This window comes from Carassius carassius, chromosome 19 (genome assembly GCF_963082965.1).
Source record: "Carassius carassius chromosome 19, fCarCar2.1, whole genome shotgun sequence".
Classification (NCBI taxonomy): domain Eukaryota; kingdom Metazoa; phylum Chordata; class Actinopteri; order Cypriniformes; family Cyprinidae; genus Carassius; species Carassius carassius.
In genome coordinates this window covers 31,916,459-31,941,766 of record NC_081773.1, presented here as the reverse complement: position 1 = coordinate 31,941,766, position 25,308 = coordinate 31,916,459, and the positions used below count along the sequence as shown (strand labels likewise).

Below are 25,308 nucleotides of genomic sequence, written 5' to 3'. Positions count from 1 at the left end.
GCACACGTGAGTTGCTCTGTGGTTGACTGCCAGAATCAACATGTAAATGTGTTTTCTCTACCAAGAAAGGACCTAGCTATCAGAGACCAGTGGATTAAATTCATTTTTAATGACGCGGTTCCTTCCACCCTTCCACTGGCTTATCATTACATGTTTGTGCTAAACATTGTACGCCGAAATCCTTCACAAATTTGGTGCAATATCAGGCGAAGTTGGCATCGAAGCTCGGGAAAAGCGCCATTCCAACAAAATTTCCTGCAATTGAAACGGTAAGACTGTGTTTTTATTGCTCTACTGTGTGTAACAAACAGCATCTAACTGCTAATGCAGCTATTGTATGCTATTGCGTCTGTCACTAGACAAATAAACGAAAGACTGGAGGTGAAGTAATTATTTATGTTCCATGTAAACGGACTGCAAAAACGGACTTTTGACTGCATTATAATGATTTCTTAATTCAGAATATGATCAAGATTGCGTAGGTTGATGTGTTCGGGGAATTTGCCAGTTAATAGTAACATTTAAAGCCCCTTAAATGAACGAAATGACTCGAAAAAAGATTTGTTCATTTTGATGAACGACTTTGAACAAGAGAGTCTGGCGTTGCCAGATTGGGTGTTTTTTCCGCTACATATTAAGAACGGTTTACGGTGTGTTTTAGGTGGGTTTTTGCCTGGAAGGCTTTATAGAAATCTGGCATCCTACTGAACGAAGTTAAACTGAGAGAGCGTGGCGTTCACAGACACCAGAATGAACGACTTCACAGTAACGTTCATCAGGCAGTAATGCTGTACGTTCAGTTCATGTTCGCCCAAAATATGAACGAGTTCATGAACTATCGTTCAATGAACGCGTCCAGGCACAACTCTGGCGGGAGCATTAGCTTCGAGGTATGGGGAATGGCTGCTAACGTACTTTGCAAAAAACAAATGACTGAGATCATCATGAATTCGGTTATTGATTATTTATTGCCTAATGCTTACATAAGGCCCCGTCTAGTTTGTGTGTGTGTGCTGTGCTCACGTCTCATATGAGTAACTTTATGTGCGTAGATAGTTCATATACATGTATGTGTGTCTAGTACTTAGTATATATGCAAGCGTGTTTCATATGTGTGCGTGAATGAAGTTTGATTTAAGCCCTAAACGGCGCTGGCCGGGAAGCCGGTCGCGTTCATTTACAACTTGCGCCATGATGTCAGTTTGTAATGATATGCTAAAGCGTTACCTGCGGTGTCAACCCCTCTCCTTCCTGAAACCAATCAACGTGCCCCTCATTTGCATTATTATAATGACCGTCCACGACAGCCAAAATATCGCATCAGATCTCGCGAGACAATAATGCCTACAGAGATAAGGGTCTGAGGAGCTCTGTGTTTATTTTTTTCCAATTTTCTTTTTTAGAAGGGCCTGAAAGACTATAATACAGCCGTAGGTATCCAAGGTAATACGAGGGTATGACTCCTTTAAGAAATTGTTGCATGTTTAAACATGAAGCACTGTATAATTTCGTTCCCATTATTTAGGCCTAATTAGCCTAAAACAAGAAGCTTTTTAAATCTTTGAAACTCTAATAAATGGACGGATTAATAAACTGTCCTCACGATTAAACTCAAGTTCTCTCATTATAATCAACAAAATACACACAATGTAAAAAAGAGCTTCATTAACTGACAACATAAAGCCTGGTTCACACAGCAGGATAATTAGGCCGATTTTAGCCCCAATTGACACCTTCCGACAATCTTAAGGATGCTCCGATTATCGTAAAATAATCTGATCAGATATTCCTGCCGTGTGTGGTGTGTTAAGACTGCTCTCCTCTGCTCGGAAGGACGTTGGGACCGCTCCGATCTCAAATCAGGGATGTCTGAAAGCCTATTTGTTCAGCGCTGAAGTTTTCTAAGCGCTTGAACGCTCCATCACGTGAACTGCGCCTGGAAAGAAAACTGTAGCGCGCTGCTCAGTTGTTCGCGCTCAGATAGGATGCGAGAAGACTCTGAGACCCTATTATTTACTTTCGTGTGCGTTTTATGAAACGCAAGTAAGTTTTTACTACTGTTGCATGTTTGTACTGCATTGTGATGAATGTTTTGAAATTCATGTATGTTCATGCGAACTAGTTTTATTTGTTGAACTGCGTGACTAATTAGTGTAGTCATGATGCCAGAGCGTGATATAATATGCGACATGTTTCCTGTGTGCAATAATTAGCCCTCTATATGTCGATTTAGACTTTATTTGTGTTAGTTATTTAGAGATATGCATCTGTGTTTGAGTGCAGTGCATTTACTGTTTATTTGGTGCTACTTGCATCGAGTGTTCTAGTGATACAGTGTCAAGCTGCATAGCCAATTAATGGTGCAGCGGTATAGATATTAAAGGGCATAATAGTGACATATTTTTTCCACCTGCACATTTGGCCCAGTAAGAAGTCAATTTTCTGCCCTATCAACAGCCTGTGGTCCAAGCCTCTTCTACCCCTGTAGGACAACCAGACCAGGCTCAGTCAACCAGAGCTAGGAGTTTGACAAGTTACCGGTCAGCTGCACATTCATGACGGTCCTCTCAGTTATCTTACGGACTCCATCTGTTTCGAAGTACGTCTGATATACAAGAAGCTGCTTTAGAGGAGATCAAAGGATTGGAGCTAGCTGACCTACAACAGGAAATAGAAGAGGAAAGGAAAGCTGACTTAGAAGCGGCAGCATTGGATGCACAAGCCAGAGAAGGACAACGGCTGCAAGAGGAAGCACATCTGGCTAAAGAGAGAATAGCTAGAGAGATGGGAAGATGCAGGCGCTTAAAGAAACTCGAGAAGGAGGTACACATTGCCAGTTTTGTAAAGACCTACCTGACAGGAACGAACGATGATTCCTTGTCTACGTTGTCAGCTCCTGCTACATTCTCCAAGCTACCTCTGCCATCACAATTGGTTCAACAGCCACCTCGGGTGCAATTAATCCCCAAGCAGCATCCACCTGTGCAACAGCCAAATCCAGAGCCAGTTCAGATAACACCTCTCTCCACTGTTCTTACTCCGATATTAGCACCACCTGCTAATCCCGTCACACGAGTGCCCAGATCAGTTTTCCTGTCAGCGCAGCACCGATTGCAGTACCAGTCTCTGGACTTCCATCTGTACCTGTCTCATTCGTTCCCGTCCTGTCCACGGTACAGGCAGGTGGAGCGTCACCGATGGCAAGGTCTTCTGTCACAACTAGTCTACCGTCTCAGTACCTAGGGGTTCCAGCTACCAGTACAAGCTTCACAATGCCACCACGAGCAGTTACAGTGGCACCGCCACCTCCTGCAGTGCAGTATACTCACCGCAGTAGACCAACTACAACACCAGTTCAGACGGCATCACCCTTGACCTACCTGGGTATGGAAACCCTGATTGCTACATCTTACGGCATTCCCAAACCAACACTTCCCTTCTTCGAGAGCGGCAAAGAAAGTGATTTTGCACTTTTGAAGATGGCGCTCGACAACTTGATGAATAGTCACCCTCATCTCAGCGAGCACTATAAATATCAAGTTCTCCTGAGTCAGCTCAAGCTTCAGAGTGCTCTGCAGTTGGCTAAATTATACATGTATGACCCCGCACCGTATACAGCTGCAATGGGAGCTCTGCAAGACAAATATGGCCAGCCAAGACAACTGGTTCAAAGTGAACTAGCCGCAATACTCAACTCCCCAGCCATTAAGTCAGGAGACGCAGAGGCATTCGACTCCTTCGCTCTCTCAGTCCATTCGCTGGTCGGTATGCTGCGAACTTTAGAGGGACCAGTTGGATACGAGCTCAGGTGTGGTTCCCATGTTGACCGTCTCTTAAGCAAAATGTCTCCTTCCCACAGAGATGGATTTGTGGAATATTGTCTCATTCACGGCATCCTGCAGCCAGGTTCAGAGCTCACCTACTCCCTGCCCGACCTCGCTGCATGGCTGCAGATGAAGGCTCAAGCCAAGCGTCTTGCCAGTCGAGCTACTCTTCTCTATAATTCTACAGGGCCTACCCTTCCAAAGAGAGGTCAACGTAGTTCAAAGCCCAAAGATGAAATGGCGTCAGTCTTTCTCTGCTCTGGTGAGACAGCCAGCAAGGAGACCTTTCATGCGTCCCAAGCTTTCAAACTCAGTCCTTATTGTCCGTTCTGCAATAATAAGGAGCACTACCTTAACTCATGCCCCGACTTTAAGAAAATGTCTACTGCTGAGATTAAGAAGTGGATCCAGGAAGGTGACAGATGTTGGAAATGCGGCCGCGGCCACAAAGCTACAGCCTGCACGCTTAAACGCCCCTGTAAGATTTGCAAAGAGAAACACCTTACAGTCCTCCATGACACCATTCAAGAGTCATCCCAGCAAGTGCTGATGGTCAGGAATCCGAAGCCCATTGTCTACATTGAGCAGCCCAGAAGCCCTTAGAGAGTGTTGCTGAAGGTTGTCAAAGTGCTCCTTCATCATGGCGATCGCACTCTTTAGACATTTGCAGTGCTCGATGATGGTTCGGAGAGAACGATTATCCTCCCACAAGCTGTAGAGCAACTACAACTCTCTCAGCATCCAGAGACGCTTCATCTGAAGACAGTCCAGCAAGAGGTGAAAGAACTGAAAGGTTCCTCAGTTAGCTTTCATGTATCCCCCATCTTCAAGCCAAAAAAGAAGTTTTGGATTCAACATGCGTTCACTGCAAGCAGTCTGAGTTTATCTGAACACACATACCCAGTAGCAGCTCTCCAGAAGCGCAATGAGCATCTCAAAGGACTTCCTTTGACGCCTATCCACAGAGCCCAACCTCTGCTCCTCATCGGCTCTGATATGCCTCAGCTTCTTACTCCTACACAGCCAGTCAGAGCAGGTCCATCTGGCGGTCCTATAGCCATCTGCACAAGGCTAGGCTGGTCCTTGCAAGGTCCTTCTGACATCATACCAGTCTCTTCTCACCAGTCTTCCTGTCTGCACATCGCCACCGAGTCTTCATATACTGAACTCCTCAGGAATGTGGAACGTCTTTGGCACATTGACATAGTCCCCTATGTCAGTGAGAAGACTGCAACGCGTTCCAAGCAAGACCAACAGGCACTCATCCTCTTACAGACAGCCTCCGAACGTGTATCTGTGGATGGTACCCAGCGCTACGCTACTCCACTGTTGCGTCGTCAGCCAGTCATCCACCTTTGTGCACAGCAAGATGCCGTGATGCCTAACCTATGCAGAACTGAGCGCCGGTTGGCCAAGGATAACGTTCGAGCAGCCTCATACTGCAAGGAGATGGATAAACTTATTCAGTCTGGTTATGTCGCGGAAATCTCTACAGAAGAGGCAGCAAATTCCACAGAGTCATGGTATGTACCTCATCATATGGTGCACCACTATGGAAAGGACAGAGTAGTATTTAACTGTTCCTTCTCCTTTAATGGCCTGTCCCTGAATGACCAACTCTTGCCGGGACCAACGCTTGGTCCGTCCATGATTGGAGTCCTGATGCGGTTTCGAAGTCATGCTGTGGCCATCAGCTGAGATAATAAGTTGATGTTCCACCAGATCCGCTTGTTGCCCAGTGATAAACCACTCCTATGATGCCTGTGGCGTGACATGCAGAGAACATCTGAACCACACATATTCCAATGGGAGGTGTTACCATTCGGAACAACGTGCAGCCCCTGTTGTGCAGTCTTTGCCCTGCAGCAGCATGTCAGAGACCATGAACCACCAGACTCTTCTCTCATGCACGTGATTGAGCACTCGTTCTATGTCGACAATTACCTCCACAGTGTGAGTAAAGCTGAGTATGCCAAGGTTCTAGTCGATGATCTGCGATCACTTCTGAACAAGGGAGGTTTCGAGATCCGGCAATGGGCTAGTAACATGCCTGAAGTTGTAGCACATCTACCTCCTGAGGCGCAGTCGGCTAGCAGTGAGCTATGGCTATCCAAGGCCAGTGACCACCTCCAAGAGCCCACGCTTGGACTCTGCTGGGACTGTCTGAATGACACCACAGAGTTAAGGAAATCTGCCTTAATGGGAACTATGTCCAGCATCTTGCCAACACAACTTCCAGATCCCAGTAAGTTCTCCAACTGGAAAGAGCTTCTTAAGGAAACTGCTAGTTCCCTTTACGGGGCGGCTGATGCAAATACTAGAGTACACTTTCCCGCTGCCGATTTTCTGCAAGCAGAGAAGCTGATGTCACAAAGGGCTCAAGAGGACTGCTTTGCTGAAGAATTGAGAGCTCTCAAAGCTGGACGTACTCTTCCTTCAGACAGTCGTATCGCATCTCTGTCACCAGAATATGAAGGAGCCACGGAGCTACTCAGGGTCGGTGGCAGGTTAAGGCATTCTGAAGGACTAGACCTGGATACTATCCATCCAGTTATCCTGGACCCAAGCCATCCCGTGACAAAACTTATCGTCAAGGATTTTGATGAGTCACTACTGCACCCTGGGCCAGAACGAGTTCTTGCCGAGATCAGACGCAGATTTTGGATTATCCGTGGTAGAGAGGCAATTCGAAAGCATCAACATTCATGTCTGGAGTGCCGGAGATGGAGAGCAAAACCCGATGTACCGAAGATGGCAGATTACCCACCAGCTCGGCTACGACTCACTAAGCCACCGTTCTATTCAACCGGAATTGATTGCTTTGGACCTTTCCAAGTGAGGATCACTGAAAAAAGGTGGGGCATTGTCTACAAATGCATGACAACTCACTCGGTGCATCTGGATCTATTAGAAAGCCTTGATACCGATGCTTTCCTGCTGTCACTGAGAAGATTCATCTCTCGACGTGGCAGACCGTTCGAACTCCTCATGGACAATGGTACAAACTTTGTCGGTGGAGAGAGAGCTACGTGAATCAGTTGCTACCATGGCACCTCAGTGGAGAGAGCAACTTGCTGAACAGCAGATATCCTTCCGATTCAATCCTCCAAGTGCGCCGCACTTCGGAGGTACATGGGAGAGGGAAGTGAAATCCATCAAGACTGCACTTCGCGTTGTCCTTAAAGACCAGACTGTTCCTGAACCTGTCCTGATGACAATCCTAGTGGAGGTCGAGGGCATAATGAATGCGAAACCCTTAGGCTACTTGTCATCAGATGCCTCTGATCCAGACCCGGTCACGCCGAACCTCCTCCTCATGGGCCGTCATGACTCGTCACTTCCTCAAGCAGTTTACGATCCCAGTGAACTCGGGAGAAGACGTTGGAGGCATAGCCAAGCCATCGCCGATCGCTTCTGGTCATCCTTCATCAGTCACTACCTACCAGGGCTACAAGAGCGCAGTAAGTGGAGGAAAGACGGTAAGGCACTCTCCATAGGCGATGTTGTTTTAATCGTGGATTCCCAACTCCCCCGAGCGTCATGTCCCGTAGGACGGATTACCCAGACTCATCCAGGAGCAGATGGATGCTTACGGACTATCAGTGTTCAAGTGAAGGACCGCACCTACATTTGTCCAGTCGCCCGGCTCATCCTGCTCCCAGCTCTGGAGGACAAGGACGAGGAAGAGACCACCAAATAGACTTTCTCCTACTCTTTCAACTGCCATGCGGACAGTTGGGGGCGGCCTTGTCTGAAAGCCTATTTGTTCAGCGCTGAAGTTTTCTAAGCGCGTGAACGCTCCATCACGTGAACTGCGCCTGGAAAGAAAACTGTAGCGCGCTACTCAGTTGTTCGCGCTCAGGAAGGATGCGAGAAGACTCGGAGACCCTTTTCTTTACTTTCGTGTGTGTTTTATTAAAAGCAAGTAAGTTTTTACTACTGTTGCATGTTTGTACTGCATTGTGATGAATGTTTTGAAATTCATGTATGTTCATGCGAACTAGCTTTATTTGTTGAACTGCGTGACTAATTAGTGTAGTCATGATGCCAGAGCGTGATATAATATGCGACATGTTTCCTGTGTACAATAATTAGCCCTCTATATGTCAATTTAGACTTTATTTGTGTTAGTTATTTAGAGATATGCTTCTGTGTTTGAGTGCAGTGCATTTACTGTTTATTTGGTGCTACCTGCATCGAGTGTTCTAGTGATACAGTGTCAGGCTGCATAGCCAATTAAAGGTGCAGCGGTATAGATATTAAAGGGCATAATAGTGACATATTTTTTTGCACTGTATTAACGTAAATTATTATTTATGTACTGTACTGTTGTGAATGATGACAATGAGCATAGTATAGTATTCCTTTATTTGTTTATTAATCAGTTATTCTTACCATTGCATTATTCTTTTTCTTTCTCTCTGTTTAGACCACATACACACTTATACGCACTTGTATATTGGCATCCTGATCTTGAAAATAAAGCTGATAAAGGATTCTCTGGCCGGAATCTTTCTGTAGTGCTCCCATCCTAAAACGAACCACTAGTCCATACTTTACAAGGGATATCCAAATCGGTTCGTGTGTGATGTGTTGATTTTGCCGTGTGGCTGCACACCACACACTGTACGAACAAAACTGTTAGACCCGTGATTTTTTTATCGCCGGTGTGTGGGGTCTCTCAGGTTTGGAAAATCTGCCGACAATTTTAAAATCGTCCCGCGTGAACCAGGCTTAAGTGATTTTAAAGGGAGCCTTCTTTACTTGCTTTTAGTGCTGGGCGATAGCATATGGCCTAAAAAAAAATCCGATTTATGATTTAAATCGATTTTAAAATCAATATTCAAATGACAAAGAAATTTTTCAAAACAAGTTTTAATATAGTTATAACTTATAACTGAGACAAGATGATAAAACAACTGTGATGTTATTACCTTAATGCTGGAAAGACCTTTATTTTATTATTATTATTTATTATATATTATTTTTTATTATTATTTATTTTTTGTTTTTTGTTTGTGAGGAAAATAACAGTACATTTTTGTCAGTTATTTTATCTAAACGGGGTGCGTTTCCCGTACAACGACGTAACTCGCTGATTAACCACCATAGTACGATGCATCGTTATGAAAACGAACGACCTAGTCACAACTGTTTCCCGAAACCATGGTACCTGTGTCGCAGATCCATCGTTCAATCTATGTTGGTTTGAACCGTCGTTCTTCTTCTTCGACCTACTGGCCGACTGGAGCGATCAGCACATACCACCACAGTAATTTGGTTTTATTTTCTCTTTTATTCGACTCGACTTACACTTTTGAAATGACGTTACGTAGGAGTCGGGTAATAACGAATCATTCATTTGTTCTGCAATGCATTATATACACACACGGAGAAAATGTGCTCTTTTCTGATCCCAATGTCAATAATTTCACAATTTCAGATAAATACTATTTCTTATGTCTAATATTGATAGGCTACTTAACCACAATTGAAAAAAGATGGTGTGACGAGTGGGGCGGGGCCGAGGGACATGGGAGCGAGGCCGGGGGAGTGATTGGAGATGAACTACACCTGTTCGTCCCACCGGTCTCGCTCCCATGTCCCTCGGCCCCGCCCCACTCGTCACATACCAAAACCTAAAATAACGCCCAGGCCTGGTCCTCTCTCGTCCTTCACCGTCGTCGCTCCAGTTTTATATCCTTCCATCTCCTCCATGGGCCTCGAGACCGGTGGGACGAACAGGTGTAGTTCATCTCCAATCACTCCCCCGGCCTCGCTCCCATGTCCCTCGGCCCCGCCCCACTCGTCACAGATGGGTTTTGAAAAACAGTAATGTACTGTTGTAGATTACTTATTTTGCTCAATCTTTCTTATTTATGTCTTATTGCCATTCTGACGTGTTAATGAAAATGACACGAAAACCCCAATTTTCATAGCTTGAAATTGCAGTTCTTTTCGAGGAGCTGAAAAATAGCATTACAAATGCTGACAAAAATAAAATCTGGGCAGAAATCACTCAATAAATAAACAATGCTAGCTATGGATATGGACAAAGCCCAGACGAAGTCAGATATAAGTGGAGGGACTTTGCAAGTGTGACAACACAGGGCTGTGGCACGTAAGAGGGAAGCAAACAAGACTGATGAAGTATCAGTTCAGTTCCTCCTGTCCCTACAGAGGAAGAGAAAGTTTTGGCCATCCTGGGGCCTGTTGCAATGGTCATCAACCAGGCCTTTGCCTTCAAAGTCCAGGCCTCCAACATCAGGCCCTCTCCAGTCTGGCCCTTCAACATCAGGCTTCACATCTTCAGAGGGCAATAAGAAGAAACAACGCTTTAAATTCAGTTGTTAGCTACACTGCATTATTATGGTGTTGGATATGTATGGAGGTGGTGGGTGATGGCCTGATGGGTGGGTGATGGAAGCACACATGACTCTTTTGTGTGGGCCACTTCTGCAGTTTGCAGGTGGCTGAAGAGGGTGCATGGCTTTGGTGATTGCTGGCTGCTGGAGACATGTCCTCTTCGCCCATACCTCCTGTCACCTGTGCAGCAGCCACCACTGCAGTTTAAACCATTTGTTTAATCTGACATAATTTCTGTTAAATATTTGGTTTCTTTGCCGATATGCATTAAATGAACACTTAAAAACATAAAAAAAACTTTTGCAAACAGTGTATACTGTCTCTCTCTCTCTCTCTCTCTCTCTCTCTCTCTCTATATATATATATATATATATATATATATATATATATATATATATACGATTAATTTCTTCAAGATTTCAAAATCAAATAGCCTACTGAAAATGTAGTAGCACTGTAAGATTACATTTGTTTGAATGCATTATGGCTAAAGCGATTGCATGTGAATGTGCTTTATCCGTTTAAATCATGCTTTAACCCGAAAATAATCAGTTAAAGAAACAGACAAACTCATATAGCCTTTAACATCCTGCTCGACTATTGCAGTCATTATAACCTGATCAAGCCATAGCTAAATATGTTTAACATGAATTCTTGCTGAATATGCAGTATATTACAGGCTCCAGTCAGAATCACACCGCTCAGCTCATCCTCTGCTCGGCGGCGTGTCTCTGTCAGACTCGCGGGGGAGGGTTGAGCCACTCTGAACTACGGGAGCCTGAGTGGTGCGTCGGTGGATGTTAAAAAGAAAACCGATTTTCATTCAAACAAACCGATGTAAATTACAAATTCAAGTTAATTGATAAAATCAATGTATCACCCAGCCCTACTTGCTTTCATATTATTTAATGAAAAATGCAGGTGTGTAAAATATGTGCAAGATTTGCACTGCTCGTGTGATGGTAGATGTGCAGCTTTTATTCTTATTTATATTATCTTCATTACAAATCTTGTTTGGTTTCATTTTGGATAATTGCATGTAAAAATAATTATTATTCATATTCATATTAATATTCATATGCAAGTATTTGTGCAAAAATTATTAATTCGCATTAATGACAGGGCGCATTAATATTCAACATTCAACAATCTGTGAATGTTGCATTTCTCTGTCGGAGAGAGCCAGCACTGTGAATTTCATCTTTCTGCAGACAAGAAAACATTTGTTTATTAATAAATAATTAAAATGTCTAATTTTTCACAATTATTAGGCTACTTCATGTACTTTGTGGCAAACTTAATGGATGTGCTTGAGCGCGGAATATATTAAGATTTTATTATGTAAATTTTATATAAACCTCTGATTAGTTGAATATAACAAATGAACGACTAGAACTAGAAAAATCTTACTTGGGGACAGACCATTTTTTTGTCTATAACTAAAACAACAGTCCTATATAAACCGGTTCAGCAACTTTGAAAGCCTCATAAGACACTGTCCATATGAAAGAGCTAATCACACCTTTATCTCGACCCCCACAAGCCACACATAACTAACCCCAAAACCCAACCCCCTCCAGCTGAACAGAATTCGGTCTGTGTTTTGGCTCTGAGGAACGGTGTGTTACTGGGCTGAAACATGCCTGCACTCAGCAGCACTACTCTTTGTATTCATTATATTCTCGCAGCTCATATTATTACAGAATAAAACTAAACATATGCACACAACTTTTTAGCTCATAAGTACTGGAAGTTTTGATTTTTTCTTGACTGATACACGCAAACACACATTCACACAACTAGCCTACATTTCAGAAGCGTGCTGGTCGGGCTTTCGCAGCGACAAACGCTTTGATTGCGTCCTTGAGTTTAACATGTACGTCGGAGATAATTTTTAATCAATTTAAGCTTTGAGAAACCGCGCTCTCCAGAGATCACAGTGACAGTGAGAAGCACTCTCAATGCTACAAAAACATTTTGAAAAATTTATTCAATCCCTTTTTCACAGATGAATTTAAGCGCATCCAGTGGTTTAGCAACCAGGCTCCAGCAACCAGGCGTCTGCCCAAAGTCAGCTCAAGAGAGTGAGTTCGGAATTGAACACCCGGGTTATTTCTCAAAGACGTTCACATTGTGTCAGCGCAGTTATAGTATGATTGAAAAAGAAGTTTTGGTGTTACTTTTAGCGCTGCAATAGTTCGAGGTATATTTGGGTGGAAGTTATTTTCCAATTGTTGTGTACACTGATCATAATCCCCTTGTTTTCTTAGCTAGGATGTGTAATTCGAATAAACGGTTAATGTGCTTGTCACGTTTGTCTAGTTTTATTTGGATATCCGACATAAAAAGGGCTCACAGAATATTGTGGCAGATGTGCTGTCCAGCCTTACCAGTTCATGGTGTTGAAGATTAAGGTGTTGTTGGATAGTGATACAAACTTTTTGTTTTATCTCTTTTGGTGTGGAGGTGTTACGAATGAATTTGTGAGTTGCTAGGGAAAACGTATATTATAAGGTCTTTCCCTGTGTTTTCTGTCTCTCCCTCTTCACTCTAACTGTTTACAGATGGAGCTGATTAGGAGGCTTGGGCTGGTTGGTGATTTGAAGGACTGCTGCACTACTTAAGCCAGCCGGTGAAAGGAATCATTGGTTCCCTGCTCTTCTGGTGCCTTTGTTACTATTATTGGTCCAGTTGTGTAATGGAAGTGGTGAAAGGATCATTAGCATAGACATTTGTTGTCAATCACTGAATTTAATGGTTTAGTTGAATGAGCACTGTGCGATGTCCGAACCAATTACAATGTATTTTACGTATTCACTGTATTTTATGTACAATTTTCTACTTTTAACTTTTTTAAATTCATTTTAAATAAGTCCATTTTTAAATCATTTCCAAAGTTTTAAAATTGCTTGTTTTTATTTTTGTATTATTTTTCTTCATGATTATTTCACTTTTATGTTAAGCACTTTGAATTACCATTGTGTACAAAATGTGTTATATAAATAAACTTGCCTTGCCTACATCTGTTTCAAAGAAAGCTTGTAATTCAGGATAATTGTTATCAGACTGACTATTTTTTTCCACATCAGTTTTTGCTGCAATTTTGTTGCGGTTCAATTTCTTAGTCAAAGTGGATACTCTAGCAAAGAGCTCTTTGTTCTGTTCCTCTAGAATTTGCTAATCCAAATTCTCTGTGGCAGGAGATAATGCCTTTCACATTGTTCTTGCAAATACATGCTCCGAGTACCTTTTTGCACTCATCTACACACCAAGTCTTGTCTGGATGGATCTCATATTTCCGAGTTAGTTCTTGTCTAACTTTCTTAGTGGCTATTAGGTTAGTTTGCACTCCTAACAGTGAGTTGAATGCACTATCTGACCACAAAGGAGTCACAAGACCACCTTTTTCAGTTGTGGGGATCAATCTAGCATATTTTCTAAATATTTTCTGAGTTTCTTTTTTACTTCACTGATCAACAAAGGGTACACTTGTTAACACAGATCAACTATTGTTTAACCTTTCTTAGCAAGGCAGAGGATGACACAAATTACTAGCACTTTACGTTAAACTCATTGTTAATCTTCCCTGCCAAACGGAGGATAACAAATAAAAACACGAGATGCTTATCTTCCCGGACTGAACAGAGGATAACCAATATAAACACGTAATGGTAATCTTCCCTGCCTGAACAGAGGATAACAAATATTAGCACGTGATGCTAATCTTCCCTGCCTGAACAGAGGATAATCAATATTTGCATCTAATGCGAATCTTAACTGCCTGAACAGAGGATAACCTTAATCTCTAAAATAATATTTTTAGAGGATAACCTAGTTAACCAAATCCTACAGCTGTCTATTAACGTGTTAGCCTGCACCCAGCATCAACATCTCATGGAGCACGTTTAGTCCAATGAAGCAATATCATTGTGTTTAAGTTTCAGTTCTTCAGGGACAGTAGTGCTTGTGTCCATTATGGAATAACTCATGTTCAGAAACTGCATCTTGGTAGTAAAAAAATGGCATGGTTTTGCAGCATACAGAGTCACAAACAGAATGAGATGATCCACCAAAAAAAAAGTGAAAGTAAGACGAAAGATAGTTTATTTCAATTGTGGCACTCTCTCGTGATGACTCATGACGTCAGTTGATGGAGGCGGAACTTAGCGATCGCCTTTTTCTTTATTTGTTTTATTTTTCAACAGTTTTTATATATGTGTGAGTGTGTTTTTATGTTGAATGTGAATGTATCGGCATGATTACCATCTGTTTGAGTGCAAATCAGCTCGGTATTACTGTGTAATCATGGTTATCACGGCTATACATGAAAATCCATCTATATGAGTAGAGAGATTGGTTTATTGACTTTATTTGTATTAATACCATCTCTATAACTGGCCATCAGCACTTAATTGCATTGTAAACAGAGGTGGAAAGTAACGAATTACATTTACTCGCGTTACTGTAATTGAGTAGCTTTTTTGTGTACTTCTACTTTAAGTATTTTTTTAATCTGTAATTTTACTTTTACTTAAGTATATTTTGTTTGAAGAATTGTACTTCGCTACATTTTAAAACACATTAATTACGGAGTAAAAAAAAAAATCGCTCCCTGGAAGCTATGTCAGTAAATAATGGGCAGGAGGGCAAACTGGCGCTAAAATCACAAGAAAGATGCAGACGGACAAAACAGGCATTAGTGGTGCAGACACCGCTGAAAACGAAACCCCGTCATATTCTGAAGTTTAACTCAAGGAAATGAAGTGAACCCCTGGCCATATGTATGCTCTATTATGCTGTGTATGCTGTGCTTGCCTAGGGAGACCAAACTAGCAGTTTATAAAATCTCGACAAGACATCAACCCCACGTAAGCATATAGAGGTGAGCTAAATAATTGCGTCATTGCATTGGTGGTTAAAATGATGCTTTGACATTTTAGCAAGAGGTTTTGCACAAATTAGCCAAAAAGACTGGTGCGGAGTGTGCGATATATATCGTCTGCGATAATATCATAATTGTTGTTTTAATGATGTACGCGCGCATTTAGAGTGTTCTTTCACTGTGTGATTCAGTCTGTTGAAATGCATTTAGAATTAAATCAATCAAGATCATTTAGAATCAAAATCACACAAAGAATGCTGTCTTTTCCTCTAAAAATCACATTTAAAGTATCTTTTGATTTTTTTTTTTTATAATTAAGTTTTTATAATTTCAAATGAGCATTCAACATTTTATGTCTGGCATATCAAAACATTATTCATGCATTTGTAACTGCAGGTTAAATGCATTCTTGTCCTGCACTAAACAGTGTAATACATCTAAATGCCACGTCCGATGAAGCTGTTGCATTTCCTCTGTATTGAAAAGATGAGTTTGTTGATACTGATTTGCCAGATAACAGCCCAAATGTTTTATTATTCTAAATAACTGATTCCTTTAATTAAAAACTACTAGTTTGAGATTAATAGGCCTATCCTAGGGGTGTCAAACTCAGTTCCTGGAGGGCCATAGCCCTGCAGAGTTTAGTTCTAACCCTGCTCCAGCACACATATCATGTAGTTTTCAAATAAACCTAAATGATTAGATTAGCTGGATCAGGTGTGTTTAATTAGGGTTAAATCTAAACTGTGCAGGACTGTGGCCCTCCAGGAACTGAGTTTGACACCCTTGGCCTGTCCCATTTTTGACTCTCTCCCACTGTTAAAATGTAAAAAGTAATTTTTACTCTGAGTAAATTTTAAATGAGCTACTTTTTACTTTTACTTGAGTTGATTTTTTAGACTGGTACTTTTACTTGTACTTAAATAAAATTTCATTAATGTAATGGTACTTTTACTTGAGTAGAATATTTTTGTACTCTTTCCACCTCTGATTGTAAATACTACATTTCTAGCAATCTCAGGATGTTCTGTAATTGGCATACAAAGTTAAATATTTTTGGCATATAAAGTTATCTTATTTTTCTTACTCAAATTATTCTTATTATATTTTTCTAGTGCTCAAATAATTCACTTATATAATGTCTAAGTTTCTGTCTAGTGTTTTATAATTGGAAAAGTATGCAGTTTCTAGATTGCTCCAGGACTGATTTCATGTATTTTTATATCAAATAAAAAAAATTCAGTGTGGTAAAAAAAACTTTCGAGGAACTTCAGTGTATATAACTTTTAATATTTTTGAACATTATAAAATTTTGTTGATAAAATGTAATGCCCAAATGGTCTTCTTTCCAAAGACACAAAAAGTGTGTGTGTAACATACTGAAGTAAGGAACTGTTACAATTAAAGTTATGTAGGGCACTTTCAGCTGTGAATCCCATAATGAGGGGTGCTGGCTAACAGGTTAACTCTTCTCTGACGACACAGAGGATAACAAATTTGTACTGGTCTTAAAGGTTCATTCAGAAGTTACTCATTATTGAGGACTCGCTGTGCGTTGTTGCAGTCATCCAAGTCTGACTATAGTTCAGCACAGTAGAGTTTATATCTTTCAATGGGAGGGTCACATAGAGGTGGAGACAATCTATACAAAGCATGAAACTGCAGTACAAGAATCAACCCTTTACCGGAATTTCCCCAGCCCCAATTTCATCAGCTTAGTGTCATTCAAATGCATAGGTGCTAATCCAATTAGCCGGACAGTATCGCCCATACCTTCACATTATCATAGAGAAAAAGGCACAGATGTACCTTGAGCTTAGCATTCATCTTTAACTTGGCACCCTGCCCAGTCATCAGGAAGTGCATAAAGACAAAAGGTTAACGTCTCAGACGCTCGGTCTGAATAACTTTTTTTACTGTTTTACAGTTTTACTGGTAGTCCACTGCATGAAGAATTTTTGGGTATAATTTGTCAGTTTATTTTGCTATCCTCACTTACATAAATTAACTATAGTGTCCTGCACCCACTAGTAATATATATATATGTATCTGGTCTCATAAATCTCCTAACTGTGATATTTTCAGAAATAGAAGTTGTAATGTGCTGCGATTTATATTCCAATACCACTCATATAATGCAGGGTTTGCTTTCTAGTGTTGATTTCTCTACACGTGGGTAATTAAAAGGTATTGTATGTAATCTTATTAGCTCTGTTCATATTGGATTATCTGGGAAATATAGGGAGAGGGTGCCTTTTTATTTTATACATTCAGTTTCTCCTGTCTTTTGGTTAGATAGGGAGGTCAGGGAAGTTTTTGTTGTTGATTTTCATCTTTGCTTTTGTATAGGGAAGATAGAAAACCAGAGGCTAACTAAGGTTTAAGGGAGCGGTGTTATTTTAGGCCCTCCTCTCTCCATCCTTTGTTAACCATTTCAATTCAGATAACAGAAATAAATACTTTTTCTTGTACTTGAAGCTGTGTTTGCTTTCACTCTGAAGCCTGAGGCCGAAGTGTATCCTCCACGTAATTCTACGTTTTTAACATTACCCCTTTTTTTTCGTTACCCCATCTTTTTCTGTTACTTCCCCTCCTGACCCCTAGACCGGGAGGAGAATGTAACAGTGGATCACAGAAAACAGTATAAAATAACAAACAAAGGCAGTTCATGACCCCTTTAAAAATTACAAATTATTCTGAACATTTGCAGAACTTAAGATTTATGAGCTTCAACTTTGATTTTCATAATATTTAAACAGCGAAATGATTGTACTTAAATGATACTTACTGAACTGATCTGGATTCTTTAATCACAGGCAGCAGCTTCTGAAGAACTTTCATATTTTCAGGCTCATTCTTTTTTTTAACAAATTTATCAAGACGAAACTCCTTCAGTTCCTCTTCTGATGTCAACAACACAAAAGCTACAGCTGACCACTGAGATGAGGAGAGTTTGGTTTCCTTTATTCTTCCAGATGTCAGATACTGTTGTATTTCCTCCACTAGTGAATGATCACCCAGTTCATTCAGACAGTGGAACAGATTGATGGATTTCTCTGGAGAGTCAATGGTCCTGATCTTCTTCTTGATGTACTCAACGGTTTTCTCATTTCTGTCAGAGCTGCTTCTTTTCAGTGTCATTATTTGTTGTAGGAGAATCTGATGAGACTCCACTGACAAACCCAGAAGGAACCGCAGGAAAAGATCCAGATGTCCATTTTTACTCTGAAGAGCCTCTTTCACAGCTCTCTGATGAAGTTCAGATAATGAAACATGTTCTGATGAACTGAGCTGAAACCAGTCCTTCAATTTAGACTGTTTGGTGATGGGCTCAAGCAAATTTCTGTATTTATCATTTTTAAATAAAATGTGCACATATAGAGCTGCTAGATGTTCCTGAATGCTCAGATGAACAAAGCAGAAGACTTTCCCCTGATACAAGCCCAACTCCTCTCTGAAGATCTGAGTGCACAATCCTGAGTACACTGATGCTTCTGTCACATCAATGCCACACTCTCTCAGGTCTTCCTCATAGAAGATCAGGTTTCCTTTCACAAGCTGCTGAAAAGCAACTTTCCCCAGTTTGAGGATCATGTCTTCATCTGTCACCTTCTTCTCATAGTCCTTCTCATGTTTGATGTTGGTCTGAAGGATCAGGAAGTGTGTGTACATCTGAGTGAGAGTCTTGGGAATCTCTCCTCTCTTACCTCGACTCAACATCTTCTCCAGAACAGCGGCTGAGATCCAGCAGAACACTGGGATGTGGCACATGATGTAGAGGCTCCTTGATGACTTCAGGTGTGAGATGATCCTGTCGGCCAGACTCTGATCACTGATTCTCTTCCTGAAGTATTTCTCCTTCTGTGGCTCATTGAAGCCTCGTACCTCTGTCACTCGATGGACACACTCAGAGGGGACGAGATCAGCTGCTGCTGGTCTGGAGGTGATCCAGATGAGAGCAGAGGGAAGCAGATTCCCCACAATGAGGTTCATCAGCAGCTCGTCCACTGAGGCTGATTCAGATATATTACACAGTTTCACTTCACTCTTAAAGTCCAGAGACAGACGACACTCATCCAGACCATCAAAGATGAACAACACTTTATATTCATCACTGGATATTCCCATTTCTTTAGTTTCAGGGAGTGTTTTGTTCTTCATCAGGTTGATTTCTCTGAAAGGAAGTGGAAATATAAGCTGGACGTCCTGATTCTCTTTCCCTTCAGCCCAGTCCAGGATCAACTTCTGCACAGAGACTGTTTTTCCAATGCCAGCGACTCCCTTTGTCAGCACAGTTCTGATGGCTTTGTCTTGTCCAGGTAAAGGTCTAAAGATGTCACTGCATTTGATGGCTGTGTCCTCTGTTGCTGCTCTCCTGGATTGTGTCTCAATCTGTCTCACCTCATGTTCATTACTGATCTCTCCACTCTCACTCTCTGTGATGTAGAGCTCTGTGTAGATCTCATTCAGGAGTGTTGGGTTTCTCTGCGTCGCTGTTCCCTCATACAGACGCTCAAACTTCTTCAGCAGATTTGATCTAAACCTGTTGAGGACTTCATGCCTGGAAAATTAACATACTGCATTATTAAATAAAATAAGCTTATTTATTCTGTATCCTAATGAATTTTTTTTTACAAAAATGGAGATCACTGAGATCACCTGAGATCAGTTTCTGTCTCTTCACCCGTATAATCTACTGGAACAGATGCATCACTCCTCATAGACACACAGCTGGACTCTGCTTCTGATCTATAACTGAGAGAGACTAAAGTGAATCCTCTAAATTACCATATTTAACAAAGTACAAACTTATATATTATTTAAACAATCACTTTAAAGTGCAATTCATGATCATTTACTTTTATTACAAAAGATGTTAAATAGAACTGAGTGTTTTCACACATGCATCTCTGTGTAACATCTTAAGTGTCAATTTTTTGAAACTGAGATTTATAAATCATTGGAAAGCTGAATAAATTAGCTTTCCATTGATGTATGGTTTATTAGGATCGGACAATATTTGGCCGAGATACAACTATTTGAACATCTGGAAACTGAGGGTGCAAAAAAAAAAAAAAAAAAAAAACAACTTTAAATACTGAGAAAGTATTCAAAGTTGTCCAAATGAATTCTTAGCAATGTATAATACTAATCAAACATTAAGTTTTGATATATTTACAGTAGGAAATATACAAAATATCTTCATGGAACATGATCTTTACTTAATACCCTAATGATTTCTGGCATAAAAAAAAAAAAAGACAAAAGATAATTTTGACCTATACAATGTTTTTTTTGGCTATTGCTAAAGATATACCCCAACGACTCATTTTTGCTCCAGGGACACATATGTCAAGGGGGAGTCCAAGGCCGTTTCATGCATGTTGAGTTATTTACACGGTCCATGTTTCGCATAAGAATCCAACGCTTTAACAAAGTTTTTAAAAAATGATTTGGGAGTACAACAAAGTATTTCTGTGACAAATACACTCTTCCGGGTTTCTTAAAATTTTTTTAAAATTATTATTATTATTATTGGTTGTGGCTCTTCATGGCATCACGAAGGATGGAACTCCTTGTAAAAGCATTTCTCCTGGAAGAGCGCGCATGCTTCCCAAGAGCGAAGCAAGAGCAACCCATCAATGCAATTCATTCAGCTTCATTCAAAGTTAAGTATTATTTACTTTACGCTTTGCATTAACATTTGCAATTAGTTTTTGAGAGGCAATGAGTAGACATGAAAGGCAAAAATAATGAGATTTTTTTTTCAAATCACCAATCAGGTTCCAGGGTTTTATTTTTATTTTTTTTATATATCAAAATTTGTATAAAGATGATTTTATATATAACAAAATTACTTGATATACCATTTTGCTTTATGCAATATGTCCTGTTAGGAAAGCATGTTGAAAGAAGAAGTGTGATAATGGGAGTAATAATTGGACAAATTTTCATAATATCTGATATGTCAAGAATATTGATATACAGTTTATTTCCTCTACAGTGGACATGTATAAAATTATATCCTGTTTAATAACTGGAAGTCATATTTTTATTGCAAAACCAATTTTCCCAAGATGCTGATTTATGAAAAACTATTTTCTGGTTAGGTGAGCTATGGAGTAAGACGTGTTCGCAAAAGGGTCCTGCAGAATCTTATTAACTTTTCCATTAATGCACATCTGTACTGAATATCAAGTGCCTGCAGATAATTGTGGATATTGTTGTTTTTTTTAAATAATCCTGCGTGTTGAAGATGAAAACTAAAGCCAATAAAGGGGATAACGCACAATCATTGCAACAGCAGCCTGGCGCAGCAAGTACATCCTCAGATGAACGTGACACAGCCGGCAACACTCAGTTTCTTAAAGCAGAAATACTGTCACAGTGTCTGGTCTGGGTTTCCCTGGGTGTCCACTAGTGGTCTCACTTCACCATAATCACCCCACTGCAGGCACTACATTCCCCACAAAGCCTTGTCCCTTCATCACGGTTAATTGCACACCTGTTAATTGCACTCAACTGTCTCCACTTTCATCGTTTTCACCTGTCTATATAAACCGGTCTGTTTCTATCCATTTCATGGAGTCCTTGTTTTCCGTCACCCGGCTTTCTCATGTTCTTTCATGTTTCTTGTTTTTGGACTGCTTTCCTTGTTATTGACCTTTAGCCTGTTTTAAGATTTTGATTTTTGATTACCCCATTAAAACACTGCAATTGGATCTCATCGTGCCCAGATCCAGCAGTGTGGGATTTTTTTTATCCGTTCCCTAGCCAGCATTGAGGAGCGGAGGGGGAGGTTCCTGAACCTAATCACCCTCCATCAAAAGGGGAGTGAGATGGGTGAGTTTGTGCAGATCTTTTGGACAATGGCAGTAGGGCTGGGGTATAATGAGGAAGCACTGAAGGACCTGTTTAACAACGGTCTGGATAATCCTTTGCCTGGGTGGGAGATAAAGGGGCTGGAGGTCCTGGACTTTTGGGGGTTCACCAGTTACCTTCACCATCGTAGTCAAAGGGATACACCGACCACACCTGTCTCTCCAAACACAATAGCAGCCAGCCCAGCGCCACTGCACAAGATGGGCACCAGCCCAGCGCCACTGCACAAGATGGCCGCCGGCACAGTGCCACTGCAAAAGATGGCCGCCACAGGTGACCATCCAGAGTCGAATCAGGTCCCCACTGACCAGGTCCCCATGGTCCCCGTTGAGTCGAGTCAGGTCCCCGTTGACCCTCCAGAGTCAGGTCAGGTCAAGTCAGGTCCGGTCAAGTCACCATTAACACTCATGAGTCAAGTACTACCACAGTTAGACCTCAGGAGTCAAGTCAAGTCACCAGTGATCTTCATGAGCAAAGGCAAGTCACCGTTGATCTTCCTGAGTCAAGTCAAGCCACAGTTGATCTTCCTGAACCCAGTCAAATCACCACGGATCTACCAGAGCCTAATCACGTCTCTGCTGAACTTCCAGACCCTCGTCACATCTCTGCTGACCTTCCAGAGCTTCGTCACCTCTCAGCCGAACTTCCTGAGCGCTTGTCCTATCCTGTCATGGCCATGAAGGCCATCCAGGAACTCACCGCCTGCCCTGTCATGGCCATGGAGACCATCTACCATCTCATCAGGGCCACAGAGGCCACCCTTAACCTGTTCATGTTCTCTTTTTCAGGCTTGCCTAACCTAACTTCTCTCCTGTGCCATCGATCCCACTGTGGTGGTCTTCTGCACCACCCTGGTGGGCTTCTGTGTCTCCACTTTCATCGTTTTCACCTGTCTATATAAACTGATCTGTTTCTATCTGTTTCATGGAGTCCTTGTTTTCAGTCACCCACCCGGCTTTCTCGTGTTCTTTTATGTTTCTTGTTTTTGGACTGCTTTCCTTGTTATTGACCTCTAGCCTGTTTTAGGATTTTGATTTTGGATTACCCCCATTAAAACACTGCAATGGGAGCTCTCATTTCCTGTGTGCATTCGTTACAAATACTCTCATTGCTACGCAGTGATTTGGCAGAAATATTTTGCTCTGAATTACGCACTATGTTGGGTGATGACTTGACCATCAAAAGTGAGCTTCAAGCCATTAAGGCGGAATTTTCTAACACCATGGTCTCGATGCAATATGACATGTTGACACTGAAAGGTACGGTGAAGGATATGGAACAGTCTCTTTCCACCTGTTTGGATGATGGAAAAGGCTGACTGTCTTTTGGCTACTGTGGCTAAATTGAAAGAAAAATGCGAATACTTGGAAGCCAGGTCTTGTTGGAACAATATAGGGCTGTCAAAATTGCTCAAAATTGACGTTCGAATATTCCCTCTAAAAAATACACGAATATTCGAACTATTCGAACATCTGGTTGCGCATGTTGTCAATGACGCGCATTACGTCAATAACAGGCAAAAATAATACATAGAGACATAACTACTTAGTCTATTTAAGTTTAAAAATATATGACAACGTACTACCTACACAAAAACGTACTACCTACACAAAAACAAGGAAATCAACTAATGGCCAAGACTGCAGACCTCACGCTCCCTCACCCTCACTGCGCATAACGATTTAAATGAAACACATTTTTGTGCAAGCAATTTAAGGTCGCGACTGTTGTCCCAAATATAGCAGGCTTCATTCAGTGATTGAAACAAATATTATTAATATCAATTGGACTTTTACAGCATATAGAACTGGCATTGAATGATCCGAGCGAGCTGTGCTGTGGTAAACATGGAACTTTTCCTTGACATGAAACGATAAATAATCAAACCTCGGATCCATTGCTTGACAGAGCTCCCCATCCGCGATACTGATCGGTCTCATATCCTTACAAATTAAGAAAATTATTTTATCCGTTATGGCCTCTTGTCGTGTTGCAGACAAAGTGCTTGCGGCGAGCGATGCAAAGTAACGTTAAGTGTCAAGACGTGACTGTTTAGCTGGAGTTCCACAGATTATGCCATGCTCATTTGGGTGCACATTTTTGAGATGTGACCTCATGTTGCTAGTGGTCGAATGGTATGGTAACTGTATCTTAAATAGCTTGCATACAACTTTATCTCGCGGGTCAACAATTTTACCTCATTTTCTGTGACCTGTCCCTGAACCCCCAGGCACGCTAGCGCGCCCACTCGCAAAGCAGACAACCACGCCTCTACTACCGCGGGCCTTTTTTTCCACATTTTTTTTTATTCGAATATTAATTTTCACCTTCGAAATTAGTTTTTTTTTTTAACTATTCGAATACATATTCGAATTTAGAATATTCGTTGACAGCCCTAGAACAATATAAGGATTGGAGTATCCTTATATTGGAGTTCCGGAAGACCAACTTCCTACTACTGCGGTGGTTTCTAAGCTAGTTAAGGAGGCACTCAATATTGATAAAGATATTATAATTGACAGATCACATCGCAAATGGCAGTCAAAGCCTTGACCGGGGGAGTGTCCATGAGCATCAGCCTGAGCATCATGTCTGCCAGAAACTTTGCTCTATTCCTGGAGTGAAGTTTGGATTTCATCCAGCAAGATTGTGTGTCACTTACAAAGGAGTGGAGAAACGGTTTACTTCGCTTGAACTGCCCAGAGTTTGTGTCAACACCATCAAGCCTCCACATAGCGAATGAACTGACTCGAGACTAACTAAGTGTTATCTTGTCACCAGAGTAAGCTAATCTATTCATCTTGCCTTAGTCATTAGTCACAGGACTTAACAAATGGAGTGAGGTTTTGTTTACATACTCTCGGAGACTGTTGGAGTGTCCTACACAGGCACAAATCCAAAATTTGTTCAATGTTATAAGAACTCAAACTGTGTTCCTATTTTCTCTGTAATATACTGCAAGTGTGGTGTTATTGGTTAAAGCAGGCTTTCTGATTTAATATTTGAATATTTTTGCATTTTCGTTATTAATATTACTCAATGGCATATTCTGCAGGTCTCAAGCTTTTGCCTAAGTGTTTCTAGTCATTAGCAGTAACTATGATATTGCTCCAGTTGGAGTTGAGACGAGTTCACAACATTTGGGGATGTTAGGTGGGTGTTTTGGTTGTTGTTTGTATTTTCTGGCCTGATTTTTTATTTTAATTTTTTTTACAGGAGGTGCATTTACACATGTTCCCACCAAGTGGTGTGGTTTATTAGCCTGGTAATACCAAACTCTGCTACTTCGCTTTGCTTCGTAGACAGAGTCTGGAAGGGCATAATTGACAAGCATTTACTTTCTTGTGGGGGACG

The 25,308-nt window shown here is 41.2% G+C and overlaps 1 protein-coding gene across 5 annotated transcripts in view; it reads right to left on the bottom strand.

Annotated features, from left to right (window-relative positions):
- The window catches only part of LOC132095586 (NACHT, LRR and PYD domains-containing protein 12-like), a 76,585-nt gene that overhangs the window by 26,878 nt on the left and 24,399 nt on the right, over window positions 1-25,308 (bottom strand). For 4 of the 5 annotated variants that reach the window (XM_059500722.1, XM_059500718.1, XM_059500721.1 and 1 more), the window contains exons 4-5: window positions 19,732-19,827; window positions 17,861-19,633 (exon numbers count right to left, since the gene is read on the bottom strand). In XM_059500722.1, the coding sequence (XP_059356705.1) occupies window positions 17,861-19,633; window positions 19,732-19,827 (1,869 nt within the window). The remainder of the gene's footprint in view (window positions 1-17,860; window positions 19,634-19,731; window positions 19,828-25,308) is intronic. The other variant, XM_059500719.1, reaches the window with a different exon arrangement.